We start from the raw sequence: 20,061 nt of genomic DNA on the forward strand, positions 1-20,061 counted from the left end.
CCACAGAGCACTTCTCGTATCTTTTATTCAGATTTTTATTTTATTTTATTTTATTTTATTTTATTTTATTTTATTTTATTTTATTTTATTTTATTTTATTTTATTTTATTTTATTTTATTTTATTTTTTCTGGGAAATTAGATCAGAGGAGGAAGAGACTGAAAACAAACGGCAATGTGTTTTCTGGGGAGCTGGGGGACCTCCAGCCCCAGCCCTCACCCCGCACAGCCTTGCAGAGAGGAGGGCTCCAGCTCTGCTCAGTGCCTGGTAATGAGGAAAACCGCCCAAAACCCACAAACACGCTGCTCCCCCCGCAACCCCCTCAGCACTGGAGCTTGCTCCCTCGGCATCTCAGCTTGAAGTAGAAGCGGTAGGACGGATTGTAGGACGCCAGAGTGCCAGCGAAGCACGACGCCACCGCCTTGTCGCACAGGCAGGTCTCTCTCTTGCACCAGCTCTGCTCGTTACCTGCGGGGGACAAACGCCGTGTTCAGCGGTGGCTTTTCCATCCCCCAAAGCTGGCGTCAGCCGTGGGAGATGCTGCGGTGGCAGGGGGGGTCTGCGGGCAGCCCCGACACCCTGCAGGGCATCATCCCTGCCCGCTGAACCCTGCTGGCCACTGCCACGCTGGGGAATGCCCTTCCCTGCTGCAAAACGCCCGCTGATACTCACCGCAGGCAATGTCCCCATCGGTGACATCAAACTGGTAGGGGGTTATCAGGGGGCTGCACTCGCTCTCTCGCAGCCGCCTGTAGCAGCAGTCGTGGGCACGGCAGCAGCTGCGGGAGACACCGTGTCAGTGTCAGGGCCCTGCCCGGGCTTCGGAGGCAAGGGAAGGAGCAGACGGCCGGGCAGCAGCACGAAGTGGCTGCAGAACGGTGCCAAAACCCCTCTCGGAGCTGGCAGCGAGGAGCTTTTGCAGGGCTGCCCCGCAGCGACAGTTCTCAGGGACTCACCTGTCGGTGGCGTCCACCGGGGTGCCTCTGCCCCCGATGCCGCAGAAGCAGCCGTACCAGCTGTAGGAGAGCAGGGCGCTCTTCCCCGTGACGGCCTTGATCATGCGCTCCAGCTCCAAAACGCTGCCACGGGCTGGCAGCAGCCCTGTGGAGGGACAGGGGGACAGGGGGACAGGGGGACAGGGGGACAGGGGACAGATGGACAGAGGGACACGCTCACACCGGCACAGTGTTCCCCGTGCAGCACCCGCACCGTGTTGCACACCAAGCAGAGCAGTAAGTCTCACGTTGCTGCTCCCGTGCACGTTAACTCTTCTCGGGGTGCCAGCATGAGACTCTGAGAATCCCCCAAACCACCTCTGGATTTTGTTTGCTTTTCGCAATGACCGAATTTGGCCTCACAGGAGGTAACAGCAGTCTCTTCACAAGCCCTGTCTCACTCGCAGCCCTTGGTCATCAGCGCCACATCGCCAGCATCAGCCTGGGGTTTGGCAGGTGACAACGGGCCCCAGCGCCTCTTAAAATAAATATCAATGTGAGCAGCCCTACGCCAGGCATTGCGGAGAAACTGCAACGTTCGGCCAACACCTGCGTGCCCAAAACCTGTGGGTTTGGGTGACATTTACGCCAGGAGGATGAGATCCCAACCTCACCCCCCAACTCACCGCAAGCCAGCAGCAGGGCGAGCAGCAGATTCCTCATCTTGGCGGAGAAGGGAGCCGAGGCAGCGGGCGGCGAGCAGCTCCCTGGGGCTGTTAAAGTAAGAAGGCAATAAAATCCCACCCTCCTTACCCTGCCCAGACCCTGCGGAGCTGAGGCTTCGCGGGTTTGCTTTATATAGATGGAGAGGGGAGAGGTCCACCCCCTCCTCGGTCCATGCATCGCGCAGCGGCTCCTTGTCCGCCCCCCTTACACAAAACCCAGACAGCCACGGTGCTCCCTCTGAAATGATGCTCCTGCTCTCCAGACGGGCACGAAGATCACCACCACGGGGTTAGGTGGCTGGAGAGACGCGACACAAGCGTTTTATGCCCAGAAGGTGAATATCTGGCAGGGCAGAGGTTGTCACCTCTTCCTTCCAGCTGCAGATAGCCGTGGTGCCATTTCCAGGTGGTGCTTGGCCAGGGGACGGCGAGCACCAGGGCCCACTGTGCAGATTTATGGTTTTGCTGTCCTGACATGAGGGCACAAGAGACCCCCCGGGCTTCCCATGCATGGACAAGGGGTCTGTGAAATGAGATCATGAGCCAAGCAGGCTGGAAGCGCCATGAAAACCCCACCTGAGATGCCTTTTGAGCACAGGTCATTGAATCGCCGTGCCTGAGACATGATGCAAAGGGAGGCAGAGCACCGGAGGAGATAACGAACAAAGGCGGCTATCACTTCTGAGAAGCCATGGGGCCAAGAGCAAACAGACATACAAGCAGGCGCTATCGGAATGTGTATGCACAGCTCCACCCTTGGTAATTAACCGTGCTTCTAAGGAAATTTGGGCATTAAAAAAATGGGTCACATGTTTTTTATTCACAGGATCACAGAACGGGGGAGGCTGGAGGCACCCTTGGGCCCATCTGGTCCAAGTCCTGCTCAGGCACCATCACCCGCACAGCACCACAAGGGCTTCCTGAGGGTCCCAGGGACCCTGCCGCGTGCCACCGTGTGCCTGCTGCCTCTCGTCCCGTCCCTGGGCACCCCAGAGAGGAGCCTGGCTCTGTGCTTCGGTTCCCTGGTGTCTGTGCACACCGCGGAGCCCCTGAGCCTCCTGCCCTGCTGAGCAGCCCCAGCTCTCCCAGCCTCTCCCCACAGTGCCGCCATCCCCTTGGTGGCCCTCGGCTGGGCTCGGCGTGGCCATGGCTGGGGAGGCCCCACCAGCACCAAGCAGAGGGGCAGGATCAGCTCCTTGATGTGCTGGCAACGCTCGGGACGCCGGGACATGGGGACACGGGGACACGGGGACACAGGGACACCGGGACACCAGGACACCAGGACACCTGGTTAATGAAGCCCGTCCAGACCCGCACTATCACTTTTGGCCACTTTGTGCCCATTTCTGTCCCGCATGGCCCCGTGTGACGTGCCCCACAGCAATGTCGTTATTATCCCCTCATCTATTGCCTATTTCTTGCTTTCCTGGAAGGAGACCTGCCCGCCGCCATTCGCAGCCTGGCTCTGCCGGCTCTGAGCCAAAAAGCCCCCAATGTGTTGCTTTAGCTCTGTTAAGGTGCGTGTTTGGTTTTTGTTTGTTTGTTTGTTTGCTTGCTTTTGTTTTGTTTTGTTTTGTTTTAAGGGGTGCTCGTGGAACTGGTGAGTTTGGTGTTTATTTGCCTGGTTTTACTCAGGTTGAGGCTGTTGGATCGCACTGCTGTGAGGCTACTGCCATGAAAGGGGCGGGGGGGGGGTTAAAAGCCGATCCCGAGCAACAACAGGCAAGGTTCAGCGCCGCGTTCTCAGCCGCGGGCCGCTTTTTGGGTTCAAACAGCGCGGTTTTGGGAACCCAGCCGGGTCGTCACAGCCCCCCCCCACAACATGGCGCCTGGAGGACCGCGGCCTGCGGCGCTCTGCCCAGCGCAGCCGCTCCTCTCTGTGGTAGCGGGGCGGGGCCGGGAGCGCGGCCGGAAGTGGGGCGGTCGCCTTGGCAACGCGGCCGGGCTGGGCGGCGGGCGGCAGGTGAGGGGCGGGCGGGCCGGGGGCCTTGGGGGCTTTTTTGGGGGGCTTTTGGGGGCCCTTTTGGGTCCTCCTGGGGGGCTTTGGGGGCGCTTTTAGGGCCTCTTGGGGGCGTTCTGGGGGCTTCTTGGGGGCCTTTGGGGGCCGGGCTACGCTCGTGGGGCTGGGGCTTGCCCCCCCGCAGGGCCCGCTGCTCGCTCCCCGTGCTGTGGGACCGCAGTGCTTCGCCCCCCCCCCCCCCCCATGGGCACTGCGGTTCCCTGTCCCAGCCTCTCGCAGCAGCACCCAAGGGTGACGCGTGCCGTGCTGCCACCGGGGTGAGCCTCCGACACGTGCAGCGCCGGAGGGGTTAAAGAGCCTCCCTCAGGAGAACCCCGCCGGGGTGGCTTCGGGCAGGCTGGTTGGGGCGGGAGGTTTATTCTTCGGGCTGCCGGTACAACGGGGGATGTGCGGGAAGCTCTGCGGAGCCTTCAGGCGTTCCTCTGCGCTGCCTCGGGGCTTCTGTGGCAGCGCTTAGGAAACCAAACAGCCCCGTCGCGGGTGCGAGGCGGCTGCGGTCAGTTGCCTGGGTGCGCGTCCGTGCTGCTCTGCAGGAGCCCTGGCTGGGAAGGGCGCTGAGCGGCCAAACAAACCAGCCGCGGCTGCAGCGTTCCCGCCGTGCTTGTTCCCTCCCTTCTGCTTGTCATCAGATCGTCAGGGATTTTTTTTTTAAATGTACAAAGCAGTCGGTCGCAACCAGAAAGTCCGCAGCGGGAACTTAATTCTTCGTCACAGGAGCAGCAAAAAGGCCAGGTGCATGCTTAGCTCATCCATCTCCCATTTGCACGTAGTTTCTAGCTTTGACAGCGAATGGCTCTGTTCTTTCCATCACAAACGTCCTTTGCGAGGGGAAGGGCGCAGCTTTCTGATGCTCCTGGTCAACTTGAAGCGATTTGTGACCAAGCAGCACCTGCACACACGTACTGCTGATACACGCTGCCGTTATCACACCGTAGGACTCAGACAATGCGCCGGATTTTTACTGTTGTTAGATGACACCCGGCGTAAAAACTGCAGGGACGTTAAACTCTGTAGAAGCTTTCAGGTCGGTTCCTGTAACTTTTCCTTCTGCTGCCCTCTCTGCAGGTGTCCTGGGAAGCAATGGCCACAGCAGCTCTTCTGAACTCAGCACCAGCTCACTGCTACGTCCCTCTGAGCACCGCAGCCCCTTTCTTTCAGACAAACGCCGCCGCCATGCATGTGACCCGGCCCAAATCTGCCAAGGGACGCACGAGGTCGGCCTTCGGTTACTCCGGGAGCGTGAACGCCTACCCCTGCAGGGTGCCATCGTCCCCAGCAGCTCCCCACGAGTTCGGGAGCAGCCCGAGAGCCTCGTCCACAAACCCGGCGTTCCCACCTGGCCACGTGTCGCCAGAGGAGATCCCGGAGCTCCTGCAGCAAGTGCCCCTGAGGAGCTCCTCCTCGCTCAACAAGTACAGGGTGCTCCCCTCCATTGGCCAGAAGGGCGCGGCGGCAGAGCCGAGCGACCAGCACGAGGTGAGCTGGGGGCAGGATGGTGCTGAGGAAACCCCAGCTCCTTCCGGGGAACGAGGATCTGCCAGCGGGCCGTCAGAAACCCACGTCCCTGGTGGAGAGAGCTCGTGTGCTCAGCGTCCCCCCGAGAAGCTGGGAGGGAAAACGAGGCGGGAGAGCCCTTCGTTGTCAACCCTAAGTTTGGAAGAACCGCTGCAAGAAGAGCCACAGCTGCTGCTCGCTGTTCGGTCCCCCTCCGGTCAAAGATTTGAACATCGCTTCAAGCCCACAGACAGCCTCCGGACGGTCCTGAGCGTGGCGGAACAGAAAACGGCGGCCAAATACGAGCACTGCAGCGTCGAAACCGTGGAGGTGCCCCGACGGAGCTTCCCCGACCTCACCCGCTCCCTGCAGGAGTGCGGGATCCCCCCCAGGTCCGTGCTGTGCATCCGCCGGGCCGAGCAGCGCGAGGCGGACCCGTAGGCGCTCAGCGGGGCGGGATGCCTCGCTTCTCAGCCACCGCAGCGTCGCTTGGAGCTTGCTGGCTTCCAAAAATTTCCCTCGAAGCTGACTCGCGTACATAAAAGGCGCGTGTTGGAGTCCCACCTCACGTGTCCGTACCTGCGGCATACTAACAGACCTTTTTTCCATGCGTGTGATTACAAGTTCCTTCCCGAGTGCCGCCAACGTTTGGCCTTTTCTGGTTTTTGAAATTGCTGATTTTTCGTCTCTGGAGTTTGTTCCCTTCTCGGAGCAGGAGGCCTCTTCCGTGTCCTTTTTGCTTGTTTCAGGAAGGTGCCACTTCCCAGAGGGCATCACGTGTTTGGGAAGACAGAAGCAGAACTGTTTCACCCTGTGGTCCTCTTCGGTAGCTTCAGGAGGCTGTCGTCAGCCTCAGACATCTCAAGAGAGGCTGCAGCTGAGGTCAAACCCGAAAACCACCTGAAAATAGCAGCAAGGACGCGTTGGAGCTGGCAGATGATTGCCAAGTATTAAAACATTCCTGTGAGGGCTCAGCTACTGATGGAAAACGTCTGTGCGGCTTTTAAGCGTGGCTACATCACCCTTTTAGGAACAAACGGCTGCTTTTTGGTTGTGTTGCTAGGCAGCAGGGTCTCCTCCTTAGTTTTTCTTCTCCGATTCAACTCCTGTGACCCATAGCTGAGAGTAGGTGGGTTGTCAGGACGGGATGATGCAAAATGCTCCATTTACGCTGAAATGAGTTGGTCTTCAGGTCTAGCAAGTGCTGCTCCGGGAGTTTTTTCTCGTTAAATGTAGTACTTGGAGTTGACCGAGGACTTGGCTCACCCAGCAGCCCGGATTTGTACCAAATTGCTGTGGCTCTCGCAGAGGGGGGTTCGTTAAAGGAGGCTGATAGGGTAACTCGGCAGGTTTGGGGGTAAATACAACATACGTGTGCTGAAATAAATACGGGTTTCTGTTGGAAATTGTAATGGTTAAAGGCAGTAATTAAAAAAAAATGGACAGCTAGCCACACGGTTTGAACAGTGTGAGGTAAAACCGAGGTTTTTTACATCAGGATATTTCCATCAGTGCAATCACCAGCCTGGCTGTCGGTAAAAGGCCCCTTTTGCAGGAGAGGTGAGCAGCCACTACGTTGTCACATTTAACCCAGCCGTAAAAATGCGGGTTTCGTGGTACCGCTGGTGATGGCCGCAGGAAGAACATAAACCAGCGTTATCACACAGGGACTGGCACCTGCTTTTATGTATATTGTGTTGCTTCTGGTTCCAGAATGTTTTCATATTGCGTGAGAGTAAAATTAATAAAAACCTTTTTGGCTAGTTTGAACGGAAAGTGATTTCTCTGGAACTGAAAATGATTCTTTTCTGGAAGCTTAGCATCGCCTTAAACAAGAAATGCCCGGCACCTGCACCTAAACACCTCGGAGGGCGCCAAGGTCAGACGTTCACGTTGCGGCTGCTGCTGCCTGCTGCCCCTACCCCACCGGTTTGCACCTCCAGCCTCTGCTGCACGCCAGATCGCGGCCCTGCGCCATCCCCCTGCTGCTGCAGCCCCAAAAACCAGCGAGTGCCGCCCAGCTCCACCAACAGCACCAGAGTGGGAGCAGCGCGGCCCCCCGGAGCAGTTCTGCAGCTGGAGGATGTTCCTCCCGCGTGTCTCCATCTCACCCGGAGCTGAATGAGACAGCCTGGGCCTCTAACAAACTTAGGCAGCACCTCCTAAGTGTAGTTTAATTATTTTCTTTAATAAGCACATCAAGTCTCCCTCTAGGCAAGCGCCGTGCAGGGAAAACACCTCGCTGCCCCCTTTCTCCCCCTCCTCCCCTCCCACGTCCCTCTCCACACGTGTAGGAAATGGTACAGCAGCACAAGAAGCGCTGGGGGGAAAGAACGGCGTTCACCTGACATCATTCGGGGTACGGCAGCATTTAACGATTCCTGGTGGGCCGCTGCCTTGTTTTCACAAGAAGAATTCCAGAAATTCCCCATCGAATCTGCTGGGGTTCAGTCTGGCTGCTTCAGGAAAGCCAGACACTGAAAACCCACCAGGCCTCCTTACCCGAGGCTTTTAAGCAAGAAAAAAGCATCCAAGCAAGAAAGGAGCTGAGGCACCGCTCGGTACGTGTTCTTTATTCCAATTAAAAGTACATTAGAAACAGCACACAGGACCAGCAGCAGCTTCCGTGACAATTCAACCCGATGCACTGCTGTCGCGAGGTCATTCGGCTGTACTATTAAAGTAGGTGATTGAAACATGTCTTCCACTCTGCACGCAAGCACTCACTCACCTGCCACTTTAAATAGGTTTCCAACAGAATAAAAATAGATACACCCCAGAATACAAAAAGTTTAATTTTAACAGTTTTTTTTTTTCCCACTAAAGCCTTTATACAAATTGATAAAAGGGTGCACAATTTCCTAAAATTTTAGGTACATTTTAAACGAGCCTTTTTTTACTTGGTAAAAGGATCCATGTTCCTGTCTTTGAACAGAATATGATGGCCAAAATTGCAAAGTAAATTCCTAGTTAAATTTACAATTTGTACATTTGTTTTGAAGTGATTCCTGCACTGAGTAGCAGGCCGATGGCTGCTCACGCACGTCCCATTTTTCCCCCCAACAAGAGCTGTGCACCACTAAGTTCTAGGTCAGGAGCCTCCTTCTCCCGGAAACCAGGCCAGGGCAGCAACCCGCAGGCTGTCAGCTGCGCACGCTAAAATGGTCCCAACCGAACTAAAAACCACAGAAGTCGCAAAGAATTCCTTCTCTGGCGAGGATCACCTTAGGGCAAGAGACCGACGGCCTGCCTGTCTGCACTACGAGCGCAACGAAAGCGGAGGCGCTTCCCCTCTGAAATTTGGCTGAGCAATTTAACTCAAAACTCTGATACTGAAACATCCTGTAAATGTAAATTTGGTGTTCTAAAGGTTTTCTTTTTTTTTGGTCAATACACGCTATTACCATTTTATTTTTCTTTTTTTAAGCCAGACAAATATTTCTGTTACTGGTCAGCGAAGTCCAGCAGTTGTGTACATGATTCACCCAGAGCTTCGCAGCAGCATCTCAGAACCGGCACTACCTGCCTGAAGGTGACTAACCCCCACTCCAGCGGACACTATAATTTTACGGAGGTGAATTTATTCAGAAAATCAATTAGTACAGTTCCCTTCACACTGCCCCTCCCTCCCCATCTACCCACCTATAGTTTGGCAAGGTTAAACGCTTCAGATGAACTTCTAGAGTACTTACTTCAGCACTGCCACCACTGCACCGCTTTACATATAGTGGCCATTCTAACAACTCAAGGACAAAGTAAAACAAAATACCGCCCAGCGAAAGCAACACGGCACCTGTGTCAGAGAGTCGGACCTACTGGAGACATCCTTTGGACAATTTACTTAACAAAGAGCTGGGCAAATCCATCAGGAAGCCAGAAATGAGTCTTAAGAGCTCAGAGGAATGCCAAAGAGAATGACATCCTATTTTGTACAGGTTGAGTTTCTAGCCAAAAAACAGCTGCCTTGGTTTGGTTTTTCTTTTTTTTTTCTCCTTAACCCATGTCCGTTATATATTTGGCTGTTGAATTTTAACTGATCACATTTAGGCTGAACTTTACCCCAATTAAAAGCAATAAAGCTTTTTTTTTTTTCCCAGATTAGTTTTTGATAATTACATATTGCCTGTTTTTGGCAAGTCTATTTCTTACAATTCAAAAGATCTTTCCATTTTAAGGCTAGACTAAGAAATGTTAAAAGCTTCTGTAAACATTTCCTCCCCATAGTTGCACATTTTGTAGTCCAACTGTAATTTTTAAAATGAGGTAATTTTTGTGTACTCATATCTTAGGAGTCCTTTTCGGGACTAGCTGAGAGGCATGCCAATCTGAACGCTGATCCAATTGTAGTAGGAGAGCTTCCACAGCAGGGTACACACCAGTTCCAGCAGCTGTACTTCAGTTAGTTATCTTCTCGATTTCATCCAAGTCGTCAGTGTCCAATTTGTTTATCTTTTTGTCTGTGAAAGATGAAAAATAAGTCACGCACCGTACCACCGAGCAGGGGAGGGAAAGATGCTTTCTTCAGGTCGTCCTGAGTGCAGATTTATCCATCAAACATTCATTCAAAGTTTTATGTTGCAGTTTTAAAACCTCTTTCTTTTCTCAAAGGCCCACCACGATACTCACACGTTACCAGCTCCACGTGCCCATTTGAAGGACTATCCAGGTAACCAGCAAACAACTTATTTCTACTCACACAATGCAGCAGCTCACAATCCTGAAAGTAACATTTAGGTACTCGAGAGGCACCTACTGCATGCTGCCCTACAAAAACCGTGGCTCTCACAAAGAGTATTTATGTGGTAACAGCTCAATACCCTCTTGCATGGGAACAAATACTGCTTGTTGTGCAGTTTCTTTTCCAAATATTTCTTTTGGAGCCAACTGCAACGCAAAAATGCAGCTCGTGCTCTCCTGCATTCAGTTTTAAGGCTCAACAAACATTCATTAGCCAGACCTGCTCAGTATACAGCAAGTCAAAATTCTGCAGGAACATCTAATTTTAGAGAAATAAGCCTGAGGGTACGTACTGAAGTGTTCCTGGATTCTGTTGAGAATATTCATGCTGTGCTTGCTGTCCACCATGTTGATAGCCAGTCCTCGCTTGCCAAAGCGACCTGTGCGCCCAATCCGGTGCAGGTAAGTCTCGTTATCAGGATTTCCATCTTTATCCACAGGAAGGTCAAAATTGATAACAACAGAGACCTGCTCTACATCGATCCCTGGTAAAAGAAAGCATCGGATGCCATTTAAATCATTTCATAGCAGGAACAGCCTCCTCTGGCCCAACCTGCGTGCGTTTTTATCAAATGTCTAGGTTACTCAACAGCTGAACTTCCAGCTGTTTTCAGATAGCTGCCGTGTAGTTGCCTCCAACCTGCACAAAGACTTAAAAACCAGTCTCATGCTCTGAGGCAACACCAAACGGGGCGAAGGCTGGCCCACAGAACCTACAAGTGCTAAGTGTAAATGGATCTTCTCCCCGGGGTAGTTTGACATCTAGCCATCTAGCGACCACACCAGAGAATCCCACTGAAGTGGCGAACAGAAAAACAGTCTGAGCCGCTCAGGTTTATCCAGTGTTTAACAATTTCTCCTCCTTTCAGCAGCTTTGCTTTTTCACATATCGTCTTGTCTTAACTGTTCCAAGACGTTGAACTGCAATACGAATTCCTACTGGGGTTAAGTAGCTTTCAGATTTCCCTGTTTTGGAAACAGGGAAATGTTTTTTTAATTTAATCATTTAGGGTCAGCAGTACAAGCTAGACATGGCAACAGAAACATAAAAACGTCACGGGACGGACATCTTCATCTCAAGCTGCAGGAAGCCTGCAAGGAGCCCTGTGTTTGCCCACAGCCATCTTTATATGCGCAGACACAGGCAGCAGCCAGAAAGTCCAGGAATTGCTTTAAGGAACCTTGTTTGTCCACACTGGAACGCTTGATACAAATTCTTTCTGCAAGCTGCTCGGCAATATTTCATCTTATAATAAAACACTGCTCCTGCCCCCCCGGCGCAGCTCTGCCGTGCCCTACCTCTGGCACAGACGTTCGTGGTCACCAGCACCTTCTCTTTGCCCTCTCGGAAGCGCTCTATGACGGCAGCTCGCTGCTCCACCATCATTTCCCCGCTGAGCAATGCCACCTGGTGGCCTTCCTTCGAGAGCTCTGCCGCCAGCCAGCCAGCCGTCTTCCGAGTCTGAAACACAGAGAGAGAGGGGGCCGTCTTTGGGAGGAAGCTTTAACGTTGTAGGACATGAAAAAGCCTCTCTTGGCTAGACTGGAAGTTCCGTGGCTCCTCGGTTTTGATGTTTCACAAGGAAATGGCTCCTGAATGCCCTCCCCGTCCCAATCTGGGCTCCCAGCTCTCATATCAGACATAGGAAAACATGCATCTGCCACCGCAGGAGCCCCTGTTTAAGAGAAGTACGTGTCTTTTGGTGCTCTGCTCCTCAGTTTTCACTCTGTGAGGAGACTGGCATTACATACGTGCACTAAAGTCTCAGGACCATTGTCAAGAAAACAAAACTACTCAGCTTGGAAAGAGACAGGGTTTGGGCAGGATGAACCTGTGAAGTCCAACAGAGGCTCTACACCGTGACGAATTAAACCGTTTCCAGCGATGTTGTTTTTCCAAGCTCTGGTTATGTCTGACGTCTCAAGATAGCGTAAAAGCAAACTGCTGCAGCAGCCTCCAAATCCAGGTTTTATCCTAACTAAGTCAAGCTTTATGGGGCTCAGCTGGTGCTATCTGCACTGTTTTTCTAAGATCAGTGTCTTCCATAAAAAAGAAAAAGCCCCGGTATAATTCATGGAGAGATCCCAGCTGTGTAACAGCCCATTACCAGAGGGAAACGGGGGACAAACTCTGTATCAGATGAAGTACAAGACTTTCCCATCCCTCGCTCTGCTCTGTTTTTATCCACCTTCCAACCTCACTTTTTTTTTTCCTGTAGTTCTGACCAATATTGTTTTGGAAAAGGCTGCATTACTCTGATCTTTGCTTCAGAAGACTTCAAGAATAAAAATGGCCATTGTGGATTGGCCATTTCTTTGAGTGAAATCAGGATATCACTCAAAGAAGGTGCCAGAAAAGCCAAAGAAAAGAGCAATCTGTCTCCTTGGTTACCTTTTGGAAAAAAAAAAAGAAGGCCAGATTTTTAGCACCGACAGATACTAACAGGGTTCTTGGGACTAACGTTCCCCAAAAGGACTCACGTGGCAGAAGATCATGGCCTGGGCAATGGTTATAGCGCCATAGACATTACAGAGAGCCTGGAACTTCTCATCTCTGTTATTGCACAGAACGTAATACTGCTTAATAGTGTCCAGCGTCTCCTCTTCTCGCTTCAGCTTGATAATGTTTGGGTCAGGAACAACTTTTTGAGCAAACTTCCACACGGAATCCTCAAAAGTGGCTGAAAACAGAAGCATCTGGCAGTCCCTGGGGAGCATCCTGCAAGAGAAAGCGAAATGGGCAGGGTCCCCACGCAACAGGAGCGTGGCCCTGTGACACCCTGATGGGATTCATGCCCCGCGCAAGGCAGAACATCCTCAGAGCCATTTCCACGGCTGCAAAGGCTCGTGCTTTTCTCACCAGCACCTGATCGTTCCCATGTGGAACGGAGGCATCCAGACTCACATTCTTAAAAATGAGTAAGCCTTACTCCAGGGACAGACGTTTTATTCTCCGAGAAAATTAAACTGCTTGTCGTCCCCTGACATTCTGCCTCTACCAGCCATTAGGATTACAGCTAAATATATCGTTTTAATCTTGTTGCTTTCTCAGGAAAGACACCAGTCAAGAACGTAGCCCCACTGTCCCTGTGTTACCAAACAGCTATCATTCAGAGGAAGAAATAGCTGCCTCCCTACCCGAGGCAACGTTCACCGAGTCCTTACCTCTGAATGCGAATGCTCTGATCCTGATGGCCCTGGGTTGCTATCATCACATCAGCCTCGTCTAAGACGAACACCTTGATTTTCTTGGGGTCTATGAATTTCAGCTTGGAGCACCAGTCCAGCACAGTGCCAGGCGTGCCGATCACAATCTGCTCAGAGATCTTCTGACCTCTCTCCACTGCCAAGACACAAAGGGAATCATTCACAAGCTGGCTGTGCAGACAGCGAAACGCTCTGCCCCCTCTCCCTCTCTGAACCACCCTATTTTGCCATTTGACTGCTCTACGGCACACGTAGCTGAAAGGTCAGCTGTGCTAGTGCCACGTGTCCCTTCACAGGTGAGAAAGTGAGTGTGTGAAGCATACAGGACCCACGGCTTCATTCCAGTTTGAAAGATTTAACAGTCAGCACAATTCTTTTAATTCAGCTGTTAGACTGCATCTCCAGACTGCACAAGCCATCCGTAACAGCTCAGTACAACTCCTCGTATTTAGCTGAGATTGTGTCAAGGAAGAAATCGTGGTAAAGCCAAAAACATTCATCACTGCCCCAGTGCCACCCTCTAGGTGAATTCCCATTACTTTAAATTTGTATTCAGTACAGATCTGATACTGGCGAGAACAGGACTCGGCAGTGCCCACCTCTAATAGGAAGCCCAGCAGACTGATTTGCATGTTTTAAAAGCGCTACGTTCCAGGGCTGTATTGCACCCCCACTTTTTCACGTGCAGCCTGTTGGTGGTGTTTCACCTTACTCACATTTATTGCCTCGCACAGCATACGCGAGCTTCAGCTCCGGGTAGAACTTCCCCATCTGTTCGATCACTTTTCCCGTTTGAAGTGCCAGCTCGTATGTTGGGGAAAGGCACAAACACTGGAGGGACAGAGGAATAACGAGCGTGAGACGACCAATGCCCTGGGCAACACTACGACACCTGCTTTTAAAAACCCTATTTGGAATTCTACAGAGGGCAAACATGCGAGGAGCTGACCTGTTGGTGAAAACCTATCCAGTTCTGCATTCCGAAACTATGGCAAGGAGTTTATGTACTACAGTCACCTGGCGACTGGCTTGCTGTGTTCCGTTCTGCTTTTTAAGACCTGAGAATACAGATTGTCTGCTCGGGGACAAGCGTGGATAGTAACAACAAGGAATCTACGACCTGTAAGAACAGCATTTTTTAAGGAAAGGATCCTGGCCTTGGTAAAAGTGCTCAGCTATCTTCTAAGGATACTGGGTCTAAGTCGTCCCCTTCCAGGCAATGCCTGCCCTATTGTCACAGCTGTCTTCTCTTCCATCCCAAATTACACTTCCTCAACCCCTTTCAGCCCGCAGCATTTCTCTGATTTACTTCCTCCCAGAATGATAGCTCCTCACGGGACAACGGCGTCCTGAGCAACAAAAGGGAGGGAGTGTCAGGAGCAAGCTGCTAGCTAAATCCACATCTAAAGGCTCCCCACGCTGCCAGCCCCTGCTGAGCTGTTTACAGAAACAGCACTGTAGGGACAGGTTCAGCAAGCCAAGAATTTGCTCTCAGAGGTCCCAAGAGAAGCCCAGCCTCCTCACGAGGTGGCCCTGCGCCACCCCAAGCCCCACAGAACCAGAAAAGTTACCTGTGGGTACTTGTTCCCGGGTTCGACGCGGCTGAGCATGGCGAGGACGAAGGCAGCCGTCTTGCCAGTACCAGACTGAGACTGCGCGATCAGGTTCTGCGGGCTGCAGCAACACAGGGCAGAGTTAAACACCAGCGTGAGCCCAACCAACCGAGCCGCCCAGCAATGCCAGATGACAAAGAAGACGCAGCGAGTGGAGGCTTAACCACTTCAACAGCTTTTAGACGCATCGCCGCGCTGTGTGGGCGCCTGCCGTGGGGCAGCAGTTGGTTTCTGCCCTCTACCAACCCTCTTTCAGCCCAAGTGACCTCCCAGTTATGGAGATTTTGGAGGAACACTGCTGCTCTCTGGCACTAGGCACATTATGCACATCTCCCCCCAGTGTTTCCGTACTTCCCACCTTGCAGCTCAGGGGTGCAGAGAGGAAAGCCTGCCCAGCAGACGACGCAGCACCTCAACTACCCCCACCCAGCCCGGATTGCTGGAGCCGTGCTCTCTAGCAGCTTTATTTCTCCCTGGATTTACCAGTACCAGCCCTAGGCAAAGGAAAAACCCAAGGCAGCTGTCACATCAGAAATACTGGGGCCGGGGAGCCCTTCACCACCCTCCCATCCCCAGTCCAGCAGTGGCACTCGGGTCTTTCAACTCCTTCCTCTACTGACAGGGAGTGGCAAGCGCGTGTACGTACGGTTCGGCAAGCATCATGGGCAGGGCATTCTCTTGTATTTTTGATGGTCTGTTGAAGCCCATGGCATAAACTCCTTGCAGGAGCTGCGGTTTCCTGAAAACAGAAGAAGTTTTCTTTTAAGCTTTGCCTTCAAACCCCTTCGAGGTAAGCATCCCAGCAGGCAGGATTTTGGTAGAACCAAACAAGGGTCCCTCGGTGTTCATCTCACTGAGGTCAGCGCAATACCACAGCTAGCCAGGGGCCTCTAACCATTATTCCAGCCATATGATCTCTTTATTTTTGTTCGTTTTTGAGAAAGTTACCCTCTTAACCGCTGTGAAGCGGTGGGCGTATCAGAAACAACTTCCCTGTTCACACCTTGTTACCCGTGGAAATCTAGGTACTTCTCCAGCTGAACAGAAATGCCAAAAAAAAAAAATCACGTTTTCCGCTTAGATACAGGAGCAGCACCGCGCTGCTATTCTGCTGCAGCCTAATAAAATCCACTTGGTTTTCATTTGTGGACAAAAAAAGATGAGAAAAACCCTTCCAACTGGACCCAGAGCTGCCGGGCTCTGCGGGCCCGTTGCGATCCCACTGGTGAGTGACTGCGACAGGCACCGGGAAGCTGCAGCAGCAAGGGAGAGCACAGCGCTGCTTGGAACAGAAGCTTCAAAAAAAACCCAAACCACCTCCATTTACTAAGCCAGGCTGCACGCCTGCCTTTCACACTGCACGGGGAACTCTGTTTCGCAGCTCCAGAGGCTTCTGCTGGGCTTCTCGCAGGTTCTAAAGCAGCTTTTCAGACAAGCACAGGGTAGAGACCATTAATCCCGTCCTTTAGGGCAATCCCTCCTCTTCAGATCTCAGCACCAAAACGGTTACGCCTTGAAGACCTGAGTATTAGACAAAGTAGCCTCTGTCGCTACGACCTAGGCAGGGGTGCAGCGACACCACCAGTCCTCAAACACTCACACTGCTCTTTCTGGAAGGGAGCTTTCCAGTCCCAGCTGGTGCTCGTGTAGCCGAGGCGATTCGAGAACAACCTAACATTCAGGTTATGGTGTCAGCAGACTCTTACCGCCGACCTCCAGGCCCTCACTGGGGTGCTGTCGGCGGTGTCGAGAAGCGGAGCGCTCTCCACTCCAGGCAGGTTCCGCTTTTCCTGCCCACCGTTTCCTCCTGTTAAGCACTCCCCGTTCAGCACAACCCGCTTTTTAAAAAGCCCGTATTACTTTCAGGGGCTGGCTCGAACAAAAGCCCTTTGAAACGCAACCTTGCGCTGCTCAGCAGCAAGGACGCAGAGCCCGGCTCCACCGCAGTTGCCAAGGATACACCGACTCGTAAGGCGACGACTCAATTAGTCTGCTGGCCCCTGTCATTAACTCCCTCGGATTGTTTGCCTTCTGAAAGATGGGAATTAGTCTAAAGGGCACCGCGGGCTCTCAGTTTTTTGGGAGACATTCAGCCACGAACGTCCCTGACATCGCTGGAAACCCAGACCACCGGCAGAGGAAAGACAAGCACCCTCCCCTCGTGCTGTTCACTGCTGGATCTTCCCAAATAACCCACGAACGGGAACAGGAGATGGTTGTGCTCGTCACCTCTGCCGGCACAACAAATTTCGGGTTTTCCTGCACGCCCAAAGAACAGCCCCGTCGCTGGCAGGCGGTCTCTGAGCGCCCCCGCGCCGGCTGCAGAACCCGCAGAGAACCAACGCCTCCTGTCCCACCGAGGGGGGCTTGGTGGTGGTGGTGGCTGTGGAGGGACAGCCCTCCCTCTGCCCGGCCCCTCGCACCGACCGCGCGCAAGCTCCACCAAAATCACACATCAAAATCCAAAACGGCGTGGCTAGAGCTGGTTATAGGAGGAAACGCTAGCTGTACACAAAGCAGGGCCTACAAGGAGCTCGTTTCGGATGAAGGCCTTCCCAAGGCACCAAGATGAAACAATTCTCCTTGCGTTTAAATAATACAACACGTGATATGCTCGTTTCTTAACGACAAATTTGCAGCAACTTAAACCAGAAGCCTACGCACTTGTCAGTGGTCTGAGGCAGCCAGGAAATCTAACAGGGCACGAGGGGAGACCACAACCATCTGATCGGCTCCAGACTCGCCTCTGTTCTCACAGGCTCCTCAAAACAAGCCAGCGCTGCCCCTGCTGAGCTCAACAACGCTTCCCCCAACCGTGGGGGCCAAATAACGAGCTGCAAAACAGCCACAGGGGAGCCTGTTTAACCCTTCTGCTCTTCAGCTTGATGCAGGGGAGCTCCTGGCACCACGACCGGCCTCGCAGCCCCGGGGCTGACGGCACTTACAGGCGCAGCTCCTCGAAAGACTTGACGGAGTAGAGCGGCGAGGTGGGGTCCCTCTGCAGCACCTCCACCTGGTTGGTGGTGTCCACCAGGTTGCTGCGGATCAGCTTGTTGAGCAAGGACTGGGTAGCTCTGTCCTCTGTCAAAAAAAACAAAGGAGGTGGGAAAACGGTCACGGCCTGTTCCAGCCGCTGCTCCCGCTGAAATGCTGCACGGCACGGCCGGCCGGAAAGGACGCGCTGCACCCAACCCCAGAAATACCCAAGCTCCCTGTTAGAGAGCAAAACTGTGACAGAGCCCGGGCTTCCCGAATGAAACGTCTGTCAAGGCGCCCCCCACGATATTCAGGAAGGCAAAGAAAAGCAAGCTCAGTTTTAAGGCCAAGGGGAAACCTTCACAGACACGGAGCTCTGCTTGTTAAGCTGCAGGTCTCAGATCCTACAGCTCAGCACCCAACTGCAAGAAGGGACAGGGCCAAAAGCCCCACTGTCACCTGTGGACACACACCTTTTAGGTTTTTTTTCTTTTTTCCTTTTAAGGAAGGTTTGAGGACAAACAGCATTTCAAGATTCCCGGGTTGGAACACTCTAAGGGCTGAGGATACATGAGATCAAAACAGAAGGCGAAGTTGCTGCACTTTGGGGTTTTCCTCACGAGTCTGTCTTCTAAAGTGAGCTTCTTGTAAGGCACCTTCTGAGGGATTTAGGGCCGTCACCCACCCCTTAACAGCCATTTCAGAAATGCAATGTCTTGGTTGCTTCTGAAATTCCAGCTCTGGGTTATCCAACAGCTCCTGCACCCAGCCCTGCCTCTGAGGACACTGCTGTCCCCTCACCTCTCTTCACTCTAATCCAGGAGTCCCCCAGGTTATTACAGGACCCAACGGCTTTAAAATTTACAACTAGGTCCTTGGGGCAGGAGGCAAGATCGTCCACCCTGGGGCGTAAGGTGGACTTACTTTAGGTACACAGGAAACAAATCTCTCTTTCCACACGCCTCGCCACGGCATTCACCCGACGAGCACCCACCTTTCTCCTCATCCTCTGTCTTCTCAACGTTGTCGTCCGTCTTGACGACAGCGCCTGAATTCAAAGAGAGGGGAGTGGGATTTAGGGGATTTAGGTTTGGAATTCTGCGGAAAAGCCACGGAGCGGCTCAGCAAACAGCCCTGCGGCTGCGCAGCAGGAAAACCGAGCAGAGCTTGCTCTGCGTGGCCAAATCAACGCTGGTGCCTGGTCCAAGCCAAACACACCACGAAATTTTGCCATCGAGACACAGGCAGAAAGAGTTAGCCCAGCAGGGCAAGCTCAAGAGGTGGATAGTTAAGTCATTGCGACTGGCTAAGCAATCTTAGCTTTCTGTTTTGTTTTGTTTTTTGTTTTTTTTTCCTGCAGCTTCTTGACCGGCCGGGTGTTGCTCGGCTCGGACTCCACCATCTTCGGGGTCTTCCCCTCTGTCCCCGAGGGGTTCTGCTCCCGCTCCAAACAGGAACGTGGTGAGACCACCACAGCGAGGGTAACTCACCGTTGGAATCCGGCTTGGCTTTGTCCTCCTTCAGGTGCAAACTGCTGAGCTGCGAGTGAGGAAAAACAGCGGGGTCAGGTCCCCGATGGGGACAGGGACAAGGATGGGGACAGGGGCGAGGATGGGGACAGGGGCTGAGCGTCCCCAGCGCAGGGTCTGTGCCGCTGCCGGGACGGTGTGAAGACAGGGCACAGAAATGGGGGCAAAAGAGGCGTTTGTGGGGCACGAGAGGCAGCAGGACCCTGAGGTGAGGCAGCGCCTGGATGCACCGTGAGGGGAAAGGATGGGGGGGGGGGGGGGGGGGGGATGAAGAGAAAGAAGGAAAAAATAGAGAGAGATATTCCCCCCCCTCCCCCCCGTCCTGAGGACCCGGCCCCACGACCCCCGAGGCACCGAACGACCCAAAAAACGAGGGAAAAAAGGGGAGAATCGGGTCCCTGCAGCGCTGCCTGCTTGCTGCGAGGAGGCGGCGGCCGCCCCCAGCGCAGCCGGGCCCCGGCTCCGCACCGCTCCGCACCGCTCCGGGCCCCGGCCCCGCTCCGGGCCCCGGCCCCGCTCCGCTCCGCACCCGCCCCGGGGCCCGGCAGCCGCTCACCGACTCCGCCGCCGCCTCCTGCTCGTCCACGGCCAGGGCCCACGAGTCGGTGGCCATGGCCGGGCCGGGCCGGGCCTCGCCGCCAGCAGCCGCAATGGCGCCGGGCGAGGGGAGGGCGCCTGCGCCGCGCTCCTCCGGGCCGGCCGGCGGCGGCACGGGCAGGGCGGGCGGCGTTCCGGGAGAGCGGCGTTCCGGGGGGGGAAAGGGGGGAGAACGGGGGGGCACGGGGCTGTGTGGGGCTGGGGTCGGCCCGAGCCTCCCGTATGGGC

The 20,061-nt window shown here is 53.8% G+C and overlaps 3 protein-coding genes across 6 annotated transcripts; 1 reads left to right on the forward strand and 2 right to left on the reverse strand.

The window, feature by feature from the left end:
• Positions 1 to 322: 322 nt before the first annotated feature.
• On the reverse strand, positions 323 to 2,466 carry LOC308181187 (phospholipase A2, membrane associated-like; the record flags this gene model as incomplete). The annotated part of the gene is made up of 4 exons (XM_080564053.1): positions 1,622 to 2,466; positions 957 to 1,101; positions 673 to 779; positions 323 to 468 (listed from the first exon to the last, which is right to left on the reverse strand). Exons 1-4 carry the CDS (start codon positions 1,836 to 1,838, stop codon positions 323 to 325), a joined length of 615 nt encoding a protein of 204 aa, XP_080420179.1. The 5' UTR covers positions 1,839 to 2,466.
• A 340-nt stretch (positions 2,467 to 2,806) lies between these two features.
• On the forward strand, positions 2,807 to 6,950 carry UBXN10 (UBX domain protein 10). 4 transcript variants are annotated; one of them, XM_080564045.1, is made up of 2 exons: positions 2,807 to 2,950; positions 4,746 to 6,950. In XM_080564045.1, the coding sequence occupies exon 2, from the start codon at positions 4,761 to 4,763 to the stop codon at positions 5,613 to 5,615; it is 855 nt and encodes a 284-aa protein (XP_080420171.1). In that variant the 5' UTR covers positions 2,807 to 2,950; positions 4,746 to 4,760; the 3' UTR covers positions 5,616 to 6,950. The 4 variants fall into 4 exon arrangements, with proteins under 4 accessions (XP_080420171.1, XP_080420168.1, XP_080420169.1 ...); XM_080564042.1 differs by lacking the exon at positions 2,807 to 2,950 and adding an exon at positions 3,211 to 3,623; XM_080564043.1 differs by lacking the exon at positions 2,807 to 2,950 and adding an exon at positions 3,819 to 3,937.
• A 1,595-nt stretch (positions 6,951 to 8,545) lies between these two features.
• Positions 8,546 to 19,948, reverse strand: LOC308181181 (ATP-dependent RNA helicase DDX19B). The gene is made up of 12 exons (XM_080564037.1): positions 19,793 to 19,948; positions 19,198 to 19,246; positions 18,702 to 18,755; positions 17,677 to 17,812; positions 15,378 to 15,470; positions 14,690 to 14,792; positions 13,835 to 13,949; positions 13,077 to 13,254; positions 12,393 to 12,630; positions 11,211 to 11,373; positions 10,205 to 10,396; positions 8,546 to 9,631 (listed from the first exon to the last, which is right to left on the reverse strand). Exons 1-12 carry the CDS (start codon positions 19,847 to 19,849, stop codon positions 9,570 to 9,572), a joined length of 1,440 nt encoding a protein of 479 aa, XP_080420163.1. The 5' UTR covers positions 19,850 to 19,948; the 3' UTR covers positions 8,546 to 9,569.
• Positions 19,949 to 20,061: the final 113 nt, after the last annotated feature.

This window comes from Anser brachyrhynchus (genome assembly GCF_964034855.1).
Source record: "Anser brachyrhynchus genome assembly, chromosome: 21".
Taxonomy (NCBI): domain Eukaryota; kingdom Metazoa; phylum Chordata; class Aves; order Anseriformes; family Anatidae; genus Anser; species Anser brachyrhynchus.

Bases quoted from the DNA above. Each gene is read 5' to 3' on its own strand.
- LOC308181181 (XM_080564037.1), bottom strand. From the start codon at position 19,849: ATGGCCACCGACTCGTGGGCCCTGGCCGTGGACGAGCAGGAGGCGGCG. The intron at 11,374-12,392 runs GTGAGTCCTTTT...TCTGTGTTTCAG, and splicing joins AGGCCATGATCTTCTGCCAC to ACTCGGAAGACGGCTGGCTG. The intron at 9,632-10,204 runs GTACGTACCCTC...CATCTTTCACAG, and splicing joins CAGAATCCAGGAACACTTCA to ACAAAAAGATAAACAAATTG.
- UBXN10 (XM_080564042.1), top strand. From the start codon at position 3,483: ATGGCGCCTGGAGGACCGCGGCCTGCGGCGCTCTGCCCAGCGCAGCCG. The intron at 3,624-4,745 runs GTGAGGGGCGGG...CCCTCTCTGCAG, and splicing joins GGCTGGGCGGCGGGCGGCAG to GTGTCCTGGGAAGCAATGGC.